The sequence below is a fragment of the Asparagus officinalis genome, chromosome 7 (assembly GCF_001876935.1).
Source record: "Asparagus officinalis chromosome 7, Aspof.V1, whole genome shotgun sequence".
NCBI classification, from domain to species: Eukaryota; Viridiplantae; Streptophyta; class Magnoliopsida; order Asparagales; family Asparagaceae; genus Asparagus; species Asparagus officinalis.
Genome location: NC_033800.1, coordinates 144,068,451 through 144,087,391, shown reverse-complemented (window position 1 = coordinate 144,087,391; position 18,941 = coordinate 144,068,451). Strand labels below are relative to the sequence as shown.

The window sequence follows — 18,941 nt, the reverse complement described above, 5'->3', positions numbered from 1 at the left end:
GGATTCAAAATCTCAACTGGCCACTCGACTCCTTATTAATACAAGATGCTCTAGGCACTCACCCTTCAACAAAGATGTACACGTCCTACTTCACGTAAATAAACAAGCAGAGAGCATCTTCCAAATTAAGGAGGAGGAGAAAAAAATGACAGAGAAGACTGAAGCAGAGAAGACGCAAATCATGAAGGAAGAAGTCGAAGAGCCATCCATCAAATACAGGGGCTGGAAAGCCATGCCGTACGTTATAGGTAAACGTTTACATCCTACACTACGTTACGTGCATTATGTATATGACTTGATTTTTCGAGAACTCGATCGATTTTGTTGTGCAGGAAACGAGACGTTTGAGAAGCTGGGGACGCTGGGGACGTCGTCGAACCTGCTGGTGTACCTCACGACGGTGTTTCATATGCAGAGCGTGACCGCGACGACGCTGCTCCAGGTTTTCAACGGGACTACTAACTTGGCACCGGTTTTCGGGGCGTTCCTATCTGACACGTTCTTCGGGCGATATTGGACCCTGGGGGTTGCCTCAGTGTCGTCTCTCTTGGTACGTACGTACGTAGTACTGTCTGATTTGCTGTATATGGATTTGGTATAGATAGTTACCTAAATTCGTTGGTTGGTTAGTAATAATATACGTTTTATTGTTAACTATAAGATAAATATGGTAATTGCTATTAATATCCCTATTTTTATTGAATTATTTCAAGTTTTAGAGAGGGGGAGCAGTTGGAGAGGAGGAAGGGAACATAATGCCCGTGTTGAATAGTTAGTTACGGGAATGGTCATGCAGTGACGCTAGGAGAAGAACATGGAGAGCATGAGAGAGAGAGAGAGAGAGAGAGAGAGAGAGAGAGAGAGAGAGAGAGATGAGAGAGAGAGAGAGAGAGAGAGAGAGAGAGAGAGAGAGAGAGAGAGAGTAAACCAAACACGCGTGTCATGTCCTAATGGGCAAGAAGTTATAGCCCTCAAATGTGTACGTACGCCTTATCTACAAGATAAGGCACGGTTCTTAGCCACAGGTTAAGTCATCATACAAACTTTGGATAATTTCACTGCCAGTCCTCTAGTGCAGGTTAGCGCTGTGAAATCGGTCGGTCGGTTCGGTTTTTGACTAAATTTGGCCAACCTGAACCGAACTGCCTATCATTCAAAATCGAAGCGAACCGATTTAAGTCGGTTCGGTTCGATTCAGGTCGGTTTGTTCGGTTTTTACTTAGGTACGAATTTTATGTCCAAATTCAATTTCACCTCTAATCTATTGACGAAGAAAGAAATTTCTTACACTTCAAGTTATTAAAATTCATAAACTATTAAATGCTACTGAATATTAAATGTAGAAATCAAAATCTTATTCCTATCAAAGATTACATAATTTTTTTAGAGAAAACTTACATAAAGAATTAAAGTGATCTCAATTTGATAGACAAAGTATATAAAAAAATATGTAATAACTTCGATGTTGGGTATAGTTTCCATAAAATTATAAGTTTGATCCAAAGAGAAGTTTGATCCAAAAATATATCAATCGAGGAGAAAAATCAGGAAAATGTTAGAATCAACATTATAGTTTAAGTTTCTTACCTCAAAAGTAGATTGGTCCAAAATAGAAGAAGCGAATATGTAATAGAGAGGGATAGAGAACTAGAGATAATGAAAAGCCGTAGAATTGGAGAGGATACTATTGTTGGGGTATTTTATCGCTATCAAGTCCATGAGAGAAAAATTTATCAAGCTGCAGAGAAGTAACTCTATATGAACTATAATGGGTCGGGTTTAAGCGGATATAAATAGTAATTAGAATAGGTAATACAATTCGGTCGATTCGGTCGGTTCGGGTTGAAAATACTTCAACCCGACCAGACCCGAACTCTAATAAAAACCGAACCGAATTGTTAAATTTCGGTCGTTCGGTCTGTTTGTTCGGTTTGAACCGAACTATGCTCACCCCTAGTGCGCATGTATCACATAGTAGACTTATGTGTATGTTTGCAGGAACAGTTGTAAGAAAACTAAGAAATAAATTAGTATTAATCTTCCTAACTGACTTAGAAAAAGAATGAATACAATCTCTCAAAGTAATATCTCTCTAACTGACTTAGAAAAAGAAATTACAATTTTCTTATCGGTTTCCCGAGTTACAAAAGAGAGAAAAATCGACGAGGATCTTTTCCTTTGTTTAATACTGGGTTCTTCTTGGTGGCGATGGGAGTTCGATTCTTGTATCTCGTTGACAATCCGAACACTTCACTTCGTGGAAGTTTGTCTCCGCCTCTTGACTTAGCGTCTTGGAGGAACTTGTAAAGCAAGTTTAGAACTCTAAACGAGTTTAAAACTTTGTGAGAGAGTTAATTTTAGAAAGGAAATTCAATCTTTTTTACCGAAATAAGCCAATGGCTTTCCTCTATAATAGCTGATCTCAAATATAGCTCCAAAGATGGTTCAAAAAGGGAAGCCAAATGACCTAAAAGCTCCAACCAAAAGCTCAAAAACTCCAGCCCTTTTTTAACTGTAAAACTAACTACTTATAGGGTTTAAGGGGTGTAACTGACCCCTTAATTTGCTCCATAATAGGGGCTTAATCGCCCCATTAAGTGGAAGACCTTTCAAGTAATTTGAAACGGTCAAACGCGACGTCCGCGTTCTAGTTTCAATACGCAGGGGTGGACCCTCGCGTTTGGCTTTTGAAACGCGAAAGTGAGCCCCGCATTTGGAGTTTGGAACGCAATGGTGAGCCTCGCATTTGGAGTTTGGAACGTGAGGGTGAGCCCTCGCGTTTGGAATTGAGAACAAGAGGGTGGACCCTCGCGTTTGGCCTTGAAGAGATCGTCAATTGTAATCTCCTTCTTTCGAATTTTGTAAGGATCGTCATCTTGTAACCCCTGCATTTGGCTTTTTAAGATGTGAGAGTCGTCAATTTGTAACTCTCGTTTGTTTTCATGAAAGTCGTTAGATTGTAACTTTCATCATCAGTGTATTGTGAGGACTAGCTATCTACAATAATTTTTTGACAGCCTACAACGTAAATTTTTTTTTTCAACATCTTAATAATCAATAGTAATATGAATAGATTTTTAAGAAATTATTGTCAAAATTGATATAAAATATCTTGCTACTAGAATCTGTGTTTATCAACTAGTGGGCGGTAATTAGACTGTTTTGAAATCTTTCTAATGTTTTCCTTCTAACTAATTTCAATATAAAATAAATTGTTAAGGACATATATGGATTTTTTTTGAAATCTTGACATGCATAGGGGTAAAATATACTTTTTCTTATATAAACGAGAAGAGAGTTATCCATAATTTACTTATTTGGTAGATACTAATAAACGAGTTAAGACTTATATGTGGTATTGAAAATATCAATGAGTTATGCGTAAGGCTAAATAGCACTTAAATACGTTAAAGTTTCATTCCCGTAGCACTTATATATCCTTAGTTGTACTTCCTAGCATTTATCTATTCTGAATTGTTCAAAATTACCACATTAATACCATTTGTTTTGCAAACGTGGAAATTTTTGTCAGAAGTTCTCATATAACATTTATATGCTAAGTTTATAACTTTTTGTCTATTAAGTTTGTAGAATTTATTATTAAAACTTTCCAAATTCTATTTTTAAAATAGAATCAGTATACATTTAAATAAGAATATGGGTAGATTTAATAATGATTTAACAAATATTAATAGTTAAAAAATTCTAAAATTAACATATGAATGTTATATGAGAACTTTTGGATCAAAATTTTCATGTTTGCAAAACAATGGGTATTAATGTGCCATTTTTGAAGAACTGAGGGTATATAAACGGCATGAAATACAACTGAGGGTATATAAGTGTTAAAAGAGTGAAACTATAAGATATTTAAATGCTATTTAACTATGTGTTATATACCCGAACAAAGTTTTCAAGCATCCATGTAAATAGAACGTGGACGAAAATTAAAAGATGATTTCAGTTTTCATTTCTTTCTTATTCAATTGCAAACCTATTAGAAATGATTGAAAATAGGGAACATATATAAGACGGATGAAGTGCATCCTGATCTGTTCCATTCAACCCTTCATTCGATTTGTGTTCTTCAACTGTACATTTTGTAATTCCGCTGTTTTTTCCTTCTGTATTGGCTCATTTTTATCATTAGATATTATATCAAAATACTCGCACAAAATACCATTCACGGATTAATAGAACATTAGTCTCAAAAATTAACTACTATATTTATAGTGCAAACCAGCCGAGTTAGATTTATGGTGATACTAATTTTTCCTTATAGGGAATGCTCATTCTCACTCTCACTGCGGCAATATCGTCACTCCATCCTCCACAATGCCATAATGGTCAACATTGCCTCACCCCAACACGCACCCAACTAGCCGTCATCCTCTCCTCCTTCCTCTTCCTAATCATCGGCGCTGGTGGCATCCGACCCTGCAACCTCGCCTTCGGCGCCGACCAATTCGATCCCAAAACCGACTCCGGTCGAAAAGGCATCGCCAGCTTCTTCAACTGGTATTACTTCACCTTCACCTTCGCCATGATGATCTCTGCCACAGTGATAATCTATGTTCAGACTGATGTTAGTTGGACATTGGGGTTGGCGATTCCGACTGTGCTCATGTTCTTTTCTTGCGCGGTGTTTTTCGTCGGGACGAGGATTTATGTCAGGGTGAAGCCCGAGGGGAGTCCGTTTACCAGCATTGCGCAGGTTTTTGTTGCTGCTATTAGGAAAAGGAGATTGGCATATCCTGATGATCCGCGGGGCTCGCTCTTTAATCCTCCATGCAAGAATTCTCTCAATTCCAAGCTTCCGAAAACTGACCAGTTCAGGTGAAGCTTAGTTTCTCTAAATCAAGTCATTACGTGCATCTCGTTGTACAGTAATGTGTACATTGAATCTGCAACATTTTATGTGATATCAACAATCACTTTTCAATAACTTCTCAATAAGGAACTCAGGATGTGAGCTGACTTATTAAGCAAAATGAACCATCAAGGAATAGAAGACATGAGATCCATCTGCTCCCATGTGATTAGCAGGACGAAACTTGTTATCTCTTGGTAGCTGGTTTCTGACTTCAATTGACATCTCATATCCTCCATTTATTTCTTAATAACTGATATACAAAATTAGTGTATCAATTGTGATAAATATTGCATAGCAGATACAGAATAAGTATGAAGATCATAACCAATGCATATGCCTATGTAAAACTAGAACATTGGATTTACATAAGTTGTTACACCATCAGCATATGTATCTCAGATTCTGTCATATTTAAAAATTTTAAATGCACCTAAATGCATCAGTTCTGTATCATATATATGCTATCCCACTAACTCTACACGGCATATGCACTGGTTGTACTGCTAATCTATAATTAAAAAAATTAAAAAAGGAAAAAGGAAATGAATGTCAGTAGATTTATGTGAGGGTGACTCTTTCTTTACTTGTAGACAGACGCGTTCTCTACAATGTTTCTCATTCTGAAGTATACATCAATATTGTAATAGTAATTCAAGAACCCAAATTGAATCATGTCTTCTTGATTTCATCCATCAGGTTTATAGAAAAGGCCGCAATCCTAGCAACAACAGACGAACTCAACCCCGACGGCTCTGCCACTAATCCCTGGCTCCTATGCACTTTACAACAAGTCGAAGAAGTAAAATGCCTCCTAAGAATCATGCCCATTTGGTCCGCAGGCATTCTCTACTCTGTTGCAACTTTCACAAACTCGTCCTACGTTGTCTTCTCAGCTCTCCAATCCAACAGACATATTTTCAATACCAGCTTTGAAATCCCAGCTGGTTCGTTCACCGTATTCTCCATGCTCGCTCTCTCAATCTGGATACCAATTTATGACCAAATCATAGTTCCAAAACTCCAGAGAGTCACCAAGAAAGGAGGCGGCATCACATTGCTACAGAGAATTGGGGTCGGTATACTTATGTCAATCATAGGTATGATTGTCGCTGCATTGGTCGAACAGAGAAGGAGGAGTTTCGCCAATTCAAGAATAAGTGGAGATATTTCGTCTATGTCGAGCCTTTGGTTGGTTCCTCAGCTTACAATTATAGGAATTTCAGAAGGGTTTAGTATGATTGGTCAGGTTGAGTTCTATTATAAGCAGTTTCCTGAAAATATGAGAAGTGGAGCGGGTTCTTTGGTGTTTTTGGGCGGCGCTGCGGGGAATTATTTGAGTGGTTTGATTATTACAGTGATTCATAGAGCAACTGGAGGAGATGGGAAGAGGAATTGGTTGGATGAGGATTTGAATAAAGGGAGATTGGATTACTTTTATTTCTTGATTGCGGTTATTGGAGGGATGAACTTCATGTATTTCATCGCTTGTGCTAGGTGGTATAGGTATAAAAATTCGGATACCGAGATGGAGATTTCTTTGGAGGAGAAGAAAACCAATGATGCATTGGTTTGAGGTAAATTGTCATGGAAATTTGAAGATTTCTAATGGAGAATGACGTAGAACTATTACAAACATATGCTATTGTGTAACTGCAAAAGTTGATGGTAGTAGTATATTCAGGATCTCTTGGCAGCGGTATACAATTTTACTGCACCAAGAGAGTTGTAACAGTTATTTTAGTGAGCACCAATAAATCTAAAATAATTGTTACCAATATTCTTGTTTACATTTCAGCAAGCAAGATGCTTTTAAGTTGTTATATCTAAATGTTCATTCAATAGTTAAAGAATTAGGTTTAGTGTCCACAGCTGGCTAACTAAAAAACATTAAGATTTTAGAGATCTGATATTAAATTAGGATTACCCTGATGCTCAAATACAAGGAAGGACACAAATATATCATTATTAACTGTGATACATTTTGCCTACCCTAAGAGTGGGAAGGGAATATCAAAGGTTCGAACCATCGAGGCGTATTCACATATCATTTAGGATATTATTCCTGTTAATTAGATCCAATTAACATCAATATTTAAACTTCTGCTCATTGCATGAAGACTCGGTTCGGGCTTTCTCACAGGACTTATCCTGAGAGTTATATTTTCATGTTTCTTCTCTTTACTGAGAATAAAAATACATGGCTTTGTCCATGACTCCATATATGTTTCGTGTTCATATCTCTTCCTATTGTTTTGTTAATTTCTTTTTAATGGAACGCAATACCTCAGTATTTTCCTAAAAAAACTTAACTACATCATTTCAAGCCTTAAATGTAGTCCCATGGTTGGCATAGTAAGGAGGCAACTGGCTTGTTTTCATCATAGTATTAACTATTAAGTACGTCTCATTGATCATGACTTGTACCACGACAGTATATTATGTTGTACTATGTTACAACCTTCTATCGATATGAAAGAGTATGAACTAGAACAGATACCTTATCTCCTCAATCATGAAGTCCTATGGTTGGTCATCGAAAAGGAACAATTACTGATTGGCACACACGTGGACAAAGGGGAGGATGAGCGATTAAAATTTGTTTAGCTGCCATTTTTCGTAGAAGAGTAAATTGAACAAAAGCAAGGGGGAACTTGACCCCTGTGAAATGGGTCCCTATCAGTTTGAACAGAGTCAGTCCCGTATCCAACTGTCTCCTATCTATTGAAACCTTAGTGAACCTGAGTATTTGATATGGCCTTCAAGATCACGAGCTAAGCTCATAAGCCTCTGACCACTGCCAAGAGCTCACATGAAGTATATGCATCTCAGCAGGAAGAGGACTTTAACTGGCTTCAGATAATTAAAGTGCTTTCACACAGCAGACATGATACCCAAATTTGCATTAAATTGGTAACTATTACAGAATATGATATAGTTTACCTCGCCGAAAAAGGATAGGAGGTATACATATATAGATATTTTAACCCACAGCAGTACACCATCATATGCTAGCAAGAGGAAATGCTAGGAAAACATTTGAAGCACCTACTGAGCACTGAAGTAACATATTAAATGCATAGTTTTTCTTAAAAAATATGAAATGCATAGGTGACGATAGTTATGGACCCCCACAGCCAATTGATAAATGGCACGAATTTGCAGATATTAGTTGAATTTCTATACACGTTAAACTTAACTGATTTGGACAGCTTACTGTTAGGACCATGATTAACATTTATTTCACTATGTTGACCAGCCATAGTTGCATGACTATTACTGACTCTACATCGCATTACTGCAGTTCATATCTTTTTTGAGATTGCACATGCCATATGGGCACTATGCTCAGCTGCCGAACATCTGCTAATTCCTCCCAAACATTGTAAAAATGGACTAAAGTTGGACAATAACATATATATGAGCGTTCAAAACAAATTTAATGTTTCTTCAAACATATTTATGAGAATCTTTAGGAAGCTCTTAATGTTAATTACACCAGCTTTTAATTGGTTGGGAATAAGAGAGTGTAACAGAAGGCATGAAAAAAAAGGAAGAAATTGCTCTAGCACTAGATTTATTCTGGATTGATAACAGTGTGAATGAATGGAATGAATTTCAATAACTTACTTGTGGTTCACGATTACTATACAAAATTCTATCTGTCGTATCTATAGTTTTTCACTCATGGGATGATGAGGAGGTTGTTTTCATAGCTGTTGTTGAATACAGTAGGCCTCAACGGGTCGATCATCCACACGCCATCAACAATGAACTTAATCTGCATCATTTTAGGAGACAACATTTAAGGAAATAGTGTGAGAAGGCTCAACAATCTGCATAACAACATGGAACAATTCCGACCTCATATCGACCAGGATACAGCTTCAAGTGTAACGTAAACATGCCTGAGCTTGATCTTTCCATTGTTTTCTGTACAACAATCATGAAAAGATTTAGTTTGCAGTCTCTCACTTATCAGCATTTAAGACAAGGATATAGAAAGGAATTCTAGACATGTAAAAGTTACCAATGAGCTGTAAGCTAATTCATAGACAGCAGGTGAAATACTCCTACTCCTTATGGTTCACTCTCTCTCTCCATACTAATAGTACAATAAAATTCCATGTTACTTAAATTTTTTTTATAGAAATGAGGAGTGTATTATTTAGGATGAGGTATCCAGTACTCAGTAGTCAGTATCCCTGCAGAAAGCATTTCGCTCAGTAGGAACAGTAGAGCTCAAGTGCAAAAATTACTAGGAAGAAGCTTCTCATTTGACAGTTAAAGATAGAAGAAGAGTTCGCAGTTTGGATCACTCTTTTCTCACCCCTTATTTTTCTGTTATTTTAAGACACTGTTATATATGCACTTGATCCTATGACTTCACAGCCGAACAGAAACACAATTTTTTATAATCAGGATTAAAAATTAAACCACCATAACATGATAATTATTTAGTAATTACAAAAAATTCCAGCAAACAGTAACACACACAATCTAGCTAAATTAACCAGGAATTGTTAAAGCAAAATGTTTCAAAGATGTGAATCAAGGGATAAATCGACTGCCGATCCACTGCATGCATAGATTATATCATCTTCTCCACAGGATACACATCCACATAGAGTTTGTTGAGGATCTAGTCGCTGTTGTTTGGCTCAGAGGTCTGCACAATCAGTCATGTTCTTCTCTCACAGTGCACCACCAAGAACACAAAGGGAGAGTTCACTGATCTCCTCCAACCGTCACTCACAAAGAGGATCGCACAAAGGGGTTGAGAGCACAAAGCCCACAGGAGCACAAAACTCACAGAAAGAGAGAGATCACACAAATCAGAGGAGAGCTCAAGCTCAAATCTTCACCTCTCTATCTCTTCTTCCTCTTCCTCCCTCTCCCGAGCTACTACCAACCCATTACCCATATATAGGGAAGGGGGCAGCCGACACGGGAGAGGAGCTAGGGAAGAAAACGAAGGAGGGAGCCGACCTACGGATGGGAGCAAGCGGCGGCCATCAGATCACGAAGACTTAGGAGGGGGTGAGAACCATCGGGTAGGTGAAGAAAAGAGAGGGGCTAGGGCACAAGTGGGGGAGCTGGGTATTTAGAGTAACGGGCCAACTTATTGGGCCAACAAAACAACCAACAATCTCCACCTTTGGCCCAAGGTAGTGCACAGAAGGAAAAAACACGGAACTGCAGGACTCATCATCGCCAAATTATTACCTGTATAATCACAAAGAAGATACAAGCAATGGAAGAGAATACACTAAGTAAACTCAGATCACAAAGATCGGGGTAAAATCACCAAGCATACCAAGTCCACAAAGGACCGAACTCTATCAAACGGTCATCGAGTTCAAAAGGGAAAAAATCACAAAGCTACTAACAAGCACAAAGCAAGTTAATAGGCCACAAAGGCAACACACAAAGCAAAAGGAGAAAATTACTCAAGCACAAAGCAAAAAGCACAAAGCAGATTAATAGGCCATAAAGGCAACACACAAAGCAAAGGGAGAAAATTACCCAAGCACAAAGCAAAAAAAAAAGCACAAGCAGATTAATAGCCGACAAAGCGCAACACACAAAGCATGCCGAGTCCACAAGGAACCGACTCTACAAACGGAACGGTCATCGAGTTCAAAGAAGAAAAAATATCAAATCATAGCATCGCATCTATCTCATGCCATATCAACTCCACCTCATTAAGGAATAACCCAATCTTGATTTTAATAATTATTCATCAGGATGTATTCCGGCGTTGATTAAAGCCGATTTGTCGACCTCATTGTGAGCATCATATTTCAGAATAGGGACAGGTAAAGTAACAAGGAAATTCATGAAACAGGGGTACATCTCTTCTTATCACAGAGTTAACAGAATCAAGCACAGGTCCAGCATGACATAACATAACAATTAATTTTGTTTTTCAGGCAAAATACATAACAAGAGATCCCTTTTTAGAAATTTTCATAACCCCTTTACCCCATTTTCCCTCTCAAACCATCATTCTAGAGATGCACAAAGAAATCAAGTTAAACATAAATCAAGGAACATGCCCTAAACATCCTTCAAAAGTAAACACAAGAACCAGAAGAAAAACTAAAGCATACATCACCAGTTCTAAAAACTATTAACATTCTTTTCATTTGCTCATTGACGACAAAGCCATTCTCTATTTTCTTGTAGTTTGAAAACATATTTTTAAATGAAGTCATATGAAAAGTACAACCAGAAAGTCTACCACACAATCTGATTGACCAAGGAATCAGATAAAACAGAGTTCAGATATGCAATATATCCACAGATTATAAATCATCGAAAATTCACTATTTCGCCTCCATAACAGCCATATAGTCTGATCATTTGTTGATTTTTCCTAGGTTTAGGACAAATCCCTCTAAATAAAGTGACCGTTTTCATGACATGTTATAAACATTTTCCTAACTTACGATGCTAACCATTTCGCATTTTCGAATTGATTTCCTACTTGATTCCGCCATCTACTAGCATTTATTTTGGTTATTAGACCAATTCTGAGCCTTACCCCTAACATGCAAAACCTCATACAGAATTTTTATTGTTCCCCAGACATGTTTAAATCTAATTCCTTACTCTTAAAGACCATTGACACAATGCAAGGGAACGCTCATCTCTACCATACTTAAATAGCAATTTCGGCAATCACTATATATGAGTCAGGAATAGCATTAGAAGGGCAATAGGAGTATAAGTCCGTCTATATGTTTATCAACCCAGTTAACTTAAATCTGAATAATGTTTGTGAAAACATTAGAGTTCCTCCTCAAATACCTTAGACATATCCCAATTCTAAAATTTGAAAATTTTTTCAATGGCAAAAACATTTTACTGGGTCAAAGAGGTTCAGTATAGAGTTTTCAAGTTTAATCCCAAAGGGTTTTAGCAGAGTTTCAAATTCCAACTTTTTCTAATCAAGAGTCAGATAATTCAATAAATTGTGGTTAACAAGCAATTTTCGTTATTTCAGGACTCTTTTCCTTCTGTCAGAAGTTAGGTAGAGTCTGACCAACAGCCCTAAAAAGAACTTCTGTTGAATTAAAGAATGCATTTAAATTTTTTGTTTCTCAAATGTTAAAATCAAATTTTTCGTGAACGGAGCCATAACCAATATTGACTCATACTATATTGAATTAGCCAGCAGAATTTCAATACCACAGAAAAACAAACAAGCAACTAAACATGAACAAATTCTCTGATTTCGTAAAATTATCTGCTCAAACGTGTGAAGCAAACTAAGCCAACAATGAGAAGAAACGGATGAACACAAGTTCTTGTTTCACTCCTCTTGGTCTTCTCACACGAGCACAAACAATAACAGAAACTACTTTCCAAAAAAGAAAAATGCTAACTATAGCCGGGAAAAAAATACAGAATTTTTACTGATATTTCAAACAAGGTCAGACTTAACTCACGAAGAGAAAACATAGGCAAGATATTTTTTTTCTTGTCATGCTCCTGAAGCGAAAACATATTCGAAGGAGAAAAGAAAAGGTAACAGTGGGTTTTCTCGATGATATAGCAGAGCGAAACCCCTACGAGAGGGTCTCCGACCTTACCCACGCCCACGCGGTGGTCCGGCGGCGGTCCGGCGGCGGTCCGACGGTGTCCAGCGGCAGCGACCAGCGGCGATCGACGCGGTTTTGAAGCACAACGGCACTACCTCGCTCTGATACCACTGTGAGGATCAGTCGCTGTTGTTTGGCTCAGAGGTCTGCACAATCAGTCCCCGTTCTCCTCTCACAGTGCACCACCAAGAACACAAAGGGAGAGTTCACTGATCTCCTCCAACCGTCACTCACAAAGAGGATCGCACAAAGGGGTTGAGAGCACAAAGCCCACAGGAGCACAAAACTCACAGAAAGAGAGAGATCACACAAATCAGAGGAGAGCTCAAGCTCAAATCTTCACCTCTCTATCTCTTCTTCCTCTTCCTCCCTCTCCCGAGCTACTACCAACCCATTACCCATATATAGGGAAGGGGGCAGCCGACACGGGAGAGGAGCTAGGGAAGAAAACGAAGGAGGGAGCCGACCTACGGATGGGAGCAAGCGGCGGCCATCAGATCACGAAGACTTAGGAGGGGGTGAGAACCATCGGGTAGGTGAAGAAAAGAGAGGGGCTAGGGCACAAGTGGGGGAGCTGGGTATTTAGAGTAACGGGCCAACTTATTGGGCCAACAAAACAACCAACAGAGTTACATGTCAGATTAAGAGTATGTTAAGATAAAGAACTCTAGTGATACACTGGATCAACACAAAAAAACCAAAAACCTAATTTGCATTTTGCAGAACCGACAGGCATCATGTTGTGATGATAATATTACCTAACCTGCCATCAGAATTTGTTTAGTTCGACTATCTACTTGTAGATTTGGGATTGGAAGTGTATTTACCTACTTTTACTTCAGTGTCAATTGACAAATTGGTTAGCGTTCTTTTAGCTTTGGGATTGGGTAGAGTACAACTTCTGTTTCAGAAATCATATTATGCATAGCATGAACCCTTTAGAAATGGCAAAATAGGGCAGACTCCATACTAATTCCCTCCCTCCTTATCCCTATCCCTCATAGTTAAATATCCCATTTTTTTGAAAATAGACTAGACATTATTCATTAACAAAAGGTTACTGCTGCACACCATCTCTTGCTGGCAAAGAACAGGAAGGGGAAACAAATATGCGGGGAAAAAAGAAAAGAAAAAAGAATCCCTTTACAGTTTAGGGGAAGGGCATCTGCTAAGCCACTAGTAACCTAATCTGTTTTTATATCAGGTCTGGGTAAAAGAAATAGTACAGTGGATATAATATCTTCTTTTTTTAAGGTGGAATATAGTTTATTGGTTATGAGTCTTGCTGGCGATAAACAAGCTGATTTGTGGCGGACAAGACTAAGAACCAGTATTGGCAGCTTGTCAAGCTGACCCATTTAAATGTCATCATGAAGCCGATTCCTGAATCCTGACCCACCTATACCACCAAGTTAACTATCGGCTGACCCATGATTAACCAATTTATTAGCCGTTAATTGGCACTAGCTCCCAGTATCAATTAAAACCCAAATTTACACCCAAAACCATCATTTACATTTTACTCATTACCGTGTGCACCAGTATGGAGCATGGCTTAAAGTCAAGAAGCTCCAAAACTGATTGACCAAGATCTCCTGCTAGGATTTCAATCTGACATCATCCTTCTTTTATTAGTTGGTATATTTTTTTCAGCCAACTACAGCTTTTTTCCCATTCAAAAGGCCTGCTTGGGAGTTGTTAGATCTACATTTATGGTAATCAAGATTAAAATCATGCACCCACAAAGAAACCTCCTATTCCTCTTAATGATGAAAGTGTCTACATGAAGTCGGATGATATAGATATGTTAATCATATTCATTACAAGGTAGAACAACATGAGCCAACGAGTCACATGGGATCAGTTGTCCGGCTATATGATGGATTATGTTTCTAGTTTTTTACGTATACAAAATCAGTGTAGACCAACAAAAGTAAGAATGAATGTAAAAAGATTATTAGAGTTGACATCGTTCCCATATCTAGTCAGCATATTGAAGCAAAATATACTAGTTTAACCAGCAAAAGTAGTTCATTTTGTAGTTCATTTTCTATCATGAATTAGGAACACGATTTAGAAACTTCTATGATAAGTGATAACAAAGCATTCATGAAAGCTTATGCATGAAAAGAAAATTGTGGAATCACAAAACAAATTACTTTAAGACTAAAATGACAAAGAGATCCAACCTGACTAGTCCAACCATCAAAAGACCCAGCCAAATGAACTTCTGTAGCAAAACCACGCCAGATTATGCACGTTGACCGAAGAAGGCGCAAATGTTTCAAAGAAGCATCAAGCCTCTTCTTTCTCTCATTCCGTGCTTCACTACAAAAAACAAACCAAAAAACCAAAAAGGAAAAATCAGTAAAAATAATGATAAAGCACCATTATGATAGGTTTTGTAAACATTGAATCTTAGAACATACATTATCGCATGTGTCATCTTTCCTTGTTGTATCACCGATTTAGCGCATAGAGACCGTAGTTTATCCTTGGCATTCATTATTTCAGCTTGCTTGAATTCCAACTCATCAGAAAGCATAGGCAGCTCCTTCAATGAGCTTATTTGATCCTGGACAATTGACTATAAAAGAAGAAAAGCTCATGAAAGTATTATATCTCTTTGATAAAGAATAGTAATAAACTAAAGCAGCCCAATAAATCTAAAAGGAGAATTGTGGAAAATCTAATCTAACCAATTATCCAATGTGCACTTTATAGGTGAAAACTGTTATCGTCTATTTGTCCAGGCAGAAATACAAAAAGAAACTTTAGGTCGTCATGGGAATAATTATATGACACGGTCAAAAGGCAAATTCAAAAGGGATTAATCTCCAAGTTAGGATCTTTCTCTTCCAAGGCACAACATAGGCCAAAGGGTCCAAATGAAATAACATTCCTTAGACAAAAATAATTAGAATCCAACAAGAAAAAAAATACTTTTATTATATTAATTGGAAAAATGAATCAGGCCAAAGGGTCCAATGGCTTCAATGCCGGTTACAATTATGTTCCCTAGATTAGTCAAAACCAAATTCACGATGCTAGAGAAAATTGGATCTAACAAAACATTCAATCACTTCATAATATTAGCATTTTCCAAGATATGAGACTTTTATAACAATCGCAGTTACAGTTCTCATTGACTGGTATTGGTGACAAAAGTTCAGGCCGCATTGATACTTTGAATGCAAGTACAGCTTTGATCACAAGCCCCTTTTATTTATTTTCTTCTCTTTTATTTTTTGGTATTATTTCCAACATAATACAAGGAAATCAACACCTTGGTACATCAAACCCCACATTCCTCATGTATCTGTGATAGTACCCAATATCAGTGGTATTGGCTGATTCCAACTGAATCAAGTCAGTGGGTTCCAAATCCAATACAACATGGTCAGCACTTCAATCCTTGGCATTTTTTGATAATTCTCTAAACGATAAATTAAAACTCAATATAGAAATAAGTAGTCGTTCCCACTATAGTTCAGTTCTAGTTTCTAGTAATTTTGTGAAAACCTCATTAGAGAAAAACTTAAAATTTTGTATTTACACTAAAGTGTATACCACCACCTGGGTTATAATAGTGGTCATCCATCTTCCCCCCTTTGCTATCCACAACAAAATAAGAGAGAGAGCAGATGGCATCTCCTGAATTTAAACCAATATTAAGTTATTACAAAATATTTATCTTTTAATCTAAAGGTTGCATCACGTCCTAACTTGAATAAGTAGTCAAAGGTTTTCAGAAAAAGATTATAAGCATATGCGAGGCAAGGTACACTTTCACATTGATAACGAGAAAATGTATCACAATCAACAGCGCTGCAAAAACAAATATAGTGTGGAAGATTAATTCAGCTTCATAAACACTAAATATAATCAATTATATGTCATACCTTATATGAATCAGAGCCTTTAGATCTCGATCGAAGTAAGTGAAGTGCAGAGGTAAGCTCAGACTCTAAGTGCTTTAGATGAAGATGCATCTGATTCTGGCAAATTTCCTCAGTATCACTGCATGTGTCTCTGCTTTCCTCACCAAATTTACTCCCACTCTGAGTTACTTCCTTGCCTTCCACAGAAATATTATCATTGAAGTTATGATTACCATTCCCCTCTTCATTTGGAACAAACTCAGCTGCTGCACCAATAGAAAACATTATAAACAAAAGTACACTTAGAAGAAAAGTTATAGGCTGTCCTGAAAGCTTTATATTTTGATATTAGAATTCCAAATCTTATATTTTCTATCTGCATCCTGAAATCCTTTCAATTTTAAATTAAACTCTTTCCAGCTTCCAAACAGAAAAATATAACAAAAATGATACACAACTGCAGCTAGAACTAACTAGGTGGTGTAATTTGGAACAATCAGAAGGACTTGGAAGATTTGGGGGAATAATAACAAAATATGAAAGATTTAGGATCTAATATGAGAAAAAATCAAAATCGTACCAACAAATTTTGAATGTTCAAAGACAGTTTACAAATACACTACCCTCAAACTCTGTTTCAGGATTGCCATCCCTCTGAAAGCTACAGATGGGCATTGTACTTGTGCCACGGTAATCCTCTGAAATTCGTTCCTCAGAATGAGCACCTTCAAATTTCAGAAACAACTGTTCATCAATGCCTAATGATATTGGCATGCTACTTCTATCAATGCAGCTAACTGCCTTTATATTTGTAATCAGAACTCAATGTTAGTTAAGAGGAATTATAAGTGGAAAAGGAGGGGAAAATATAATAAAACATGTAAAAAATAGTACAATCAACATAAGTTCAGAGATTTTTATGCATCCACAATGAGTTTAAGGATACTGAAAACTAGAACTTGGTATTACATGCACAACAAGATAAATCATACTAGGTTTGGGGCATAAATCATACTAGGTTTGGGGGCATAGTTTTGCAAGGATTTAAACAGAGAGAGCCATTAGAAAGTCTATGAGAAATTAGACTTTTGTTATTTCTATATTAGAGAAGGTATCGATCAATGTGCAAATAATAAATCCACATTTCAGATAACATGCCAAACCAGTAAAGTTCCTGTTAATTTCTAAATCATTCGATAGATCTTCAATTCTACTGGAGGAGTAGACGAAGTAGAAGCATGTCTTAAACTATTGATATAAATTATAAATACAGTGACCTTGTTCTTGTTTAAAGCAATATAATCACTGACCAAAACTAAAACTAGCAGGAAACTGATATCATATCAGTATCATGCCAAAAAAGTTGCAATCGGTTGCTATATACTAAAACAATTGTCAGTGATTGCAAGAATAACAAGTGACACTTGTTTTAGCCTTTATTGTTATTGTTATGTTTATGGCCGCACTTGTTGACCTATGAAGACAAGGGTGGATGCATGTGATCAGTGGCAATTTTATGGCCACATTTGTTGACCTATGAAGACAAAGGTGGATGCATGTATTCGGTGGCAACTTCTTTTGACAAAAGAAAGAAAAGATGTAGCCTAGTAATGACAAATGAAGAAGGATGGTGACAGGAGAGAATTGAAGGCGTGATTGGAAGCTGGATTGAAGGAATTGAAGGCTATAAAACTCCTCCCCTCTCTTCATTTCATATGCACTCAAAACCAGCAGAAAGTGATTGAGAGATAAACAGAGAGAAAGCCATACAACGAAATCTATGAGCTCTCAATATTTTGTATGAGTGTTGTATGTTGAGAAAGAAATATAGTGATACACCCTCTTGCCGTGGACGTAGATCAATTTGATCGAACCACGTAAATATTGTGTTTGTGATTGTTCTATTCTCTGTTTTAGTGGGTAATTTCCCCAACAGTTATATTTATGGAAATAATATCTGTGTTTTCTACAATTAACTCTGTACTTTCACCTGTCCCAGGTCTTGCATTATCATCTCATTATCAATCGTATCAAAATTTATCTATGATCTCATTAATATATCATTTCACCTTCTATCTCTCCTCTTTTCTCTTTTCCAAACCAGCTTCCAGCCAGCCATATCTCTCTCGAATTCGTGTGCGTGGCACAGTAACAAACTAGTTATGCAAATATGCAATCATCAAAAAGTTGCAAACTTTAACAAACATACAAAATCAAAACTTCACAAAAAGGGGGGAACTCACCATCATCCCCTCCATCCTTCCACGATGCTTTCCCATTAACTCGCTTCTCCGAAGAACCCAAACCATAAAACAAGTTCCTCTCCCTCTCCAACCCACTCAGTATCCCCTCAACCCCAACCACTTCCTCCTCGGCCTCCATTTCCCTTAGCAAAACATGCAAGACATCAATAAGCAAGAAACATGAAACTAAAAAAGATATTTCGAGAACCCACTCACGTTGAACCCTCCCTCTGCCAAGAACCATTTGGAGACCTCAGCTGAGAGATTCCATCATCTCCCCCCTCTTCTTCCACCTCCAAATCCCATCCAAACGCAAACCAACCCCCTTCTCTTGCGATCG

At 37.4% G+C, this 18,941-nt stretch overlaps 2 protein-coding genes across 2 annotated transcripts; one reads left to right on the top strand and one right to left on the bottom strand.

Annotated features, from left to right (window-relative positions):
• LOC109850276 (protein NRT1/ PTR FAMILY 2.11-like) lies at positions 1 to 6,650 on the top strand. Its single transcript, XM_020420253.1, has 4 exons — positions 1 to 248; positions 333 to 550; positions 4,283 to 4,836; positions 5,570 to 6,650. Exons 1-4 carry the CDS (start codon positions 146 to 148, stop codon positions 6,444 to 6,446), a joined length of 1,752 nt encoding a protein of 583 aa, XP_020275842.1. The 5' UTR covers positions 1 to 145; the 3' UTR covers positions 6,447 to 6,650.
• On the bottom strand, positions 8,530 to 18,935 carry LOC109850277. The gene is made up of 10 exons (XM_020420254.1): positions 18,818 to 18,935; positions 18,602 to 18,744; positions 18,428 to 18,514; positions 16,982 to 17,083; positions 16,380 to 16,624; positions 16,054 to 16,131; positions 14,907 to 15,064; positions 14,667 to 14,805; positions 8,735 to 8,803; positions 8,530 to 8,651 (listed from the first exon to the last, which is right to left on the bottom strand). The coding sequence occupies exons 2-10, from the start codon at positions 18,738 to 18,740 to the stop codon at positions 8,556 to 8,558; spliced, it is 1,113 nt and encodes a 370-aa protein (XP_020275843.1). The 5' UTR covers positions 18,741 to 18,744; positions 18,818 to 18,935; the 3' UTR covers positions 8,530 to 8,555.

Excerpts from the sequence above, each read along its gene's own strand:
- LOC109850276 (XM_020420253.1), top strand. The coding sequence starts at position 146 with ATGACAGAGAAGACTGAAGCAGAGAAGACGCAAATCATGAAGGAAGAA. Across the intron at positions 249-332 it reads AGCCATGCCGTACGTTATAG|GAAACGAGACGTTTGAGAAG; the intron begins GTAAACGTTTAC and ends TTTGTTGTGCAG. Across the intron at positions 4,837-5,569 it reads CCGAAAACTGACCAGTTCAG|GTTTATAGAAAAGGCCGCAA; the intron begins GTGAAGCTTAGT and ends TTCATCCATCAG.
- LOC109850277 (XM_020420254.1), bottom strand. The coding sequence starts at position 18,740 with ATGGAGGCCGAGGAGGAAGTGGTTGGGGTTGAGGGGATACTGAGTGGG. Across the intron at positions 16,132-16,379 it reads AAGGCTCTGATTCATATAAG|GAGATGCCATCTGCTCTCTC; the intron begins GTATGACATATA and ends GTTTAAATTCAG. Across the intron at positions 14,806-14,906 it reads AAGATGACACATGCGATAAT|TGAAGCACGGAATGAGAGAA; the intron begins GTATGTTCTAAG and ends TGTTTTTTGTAG.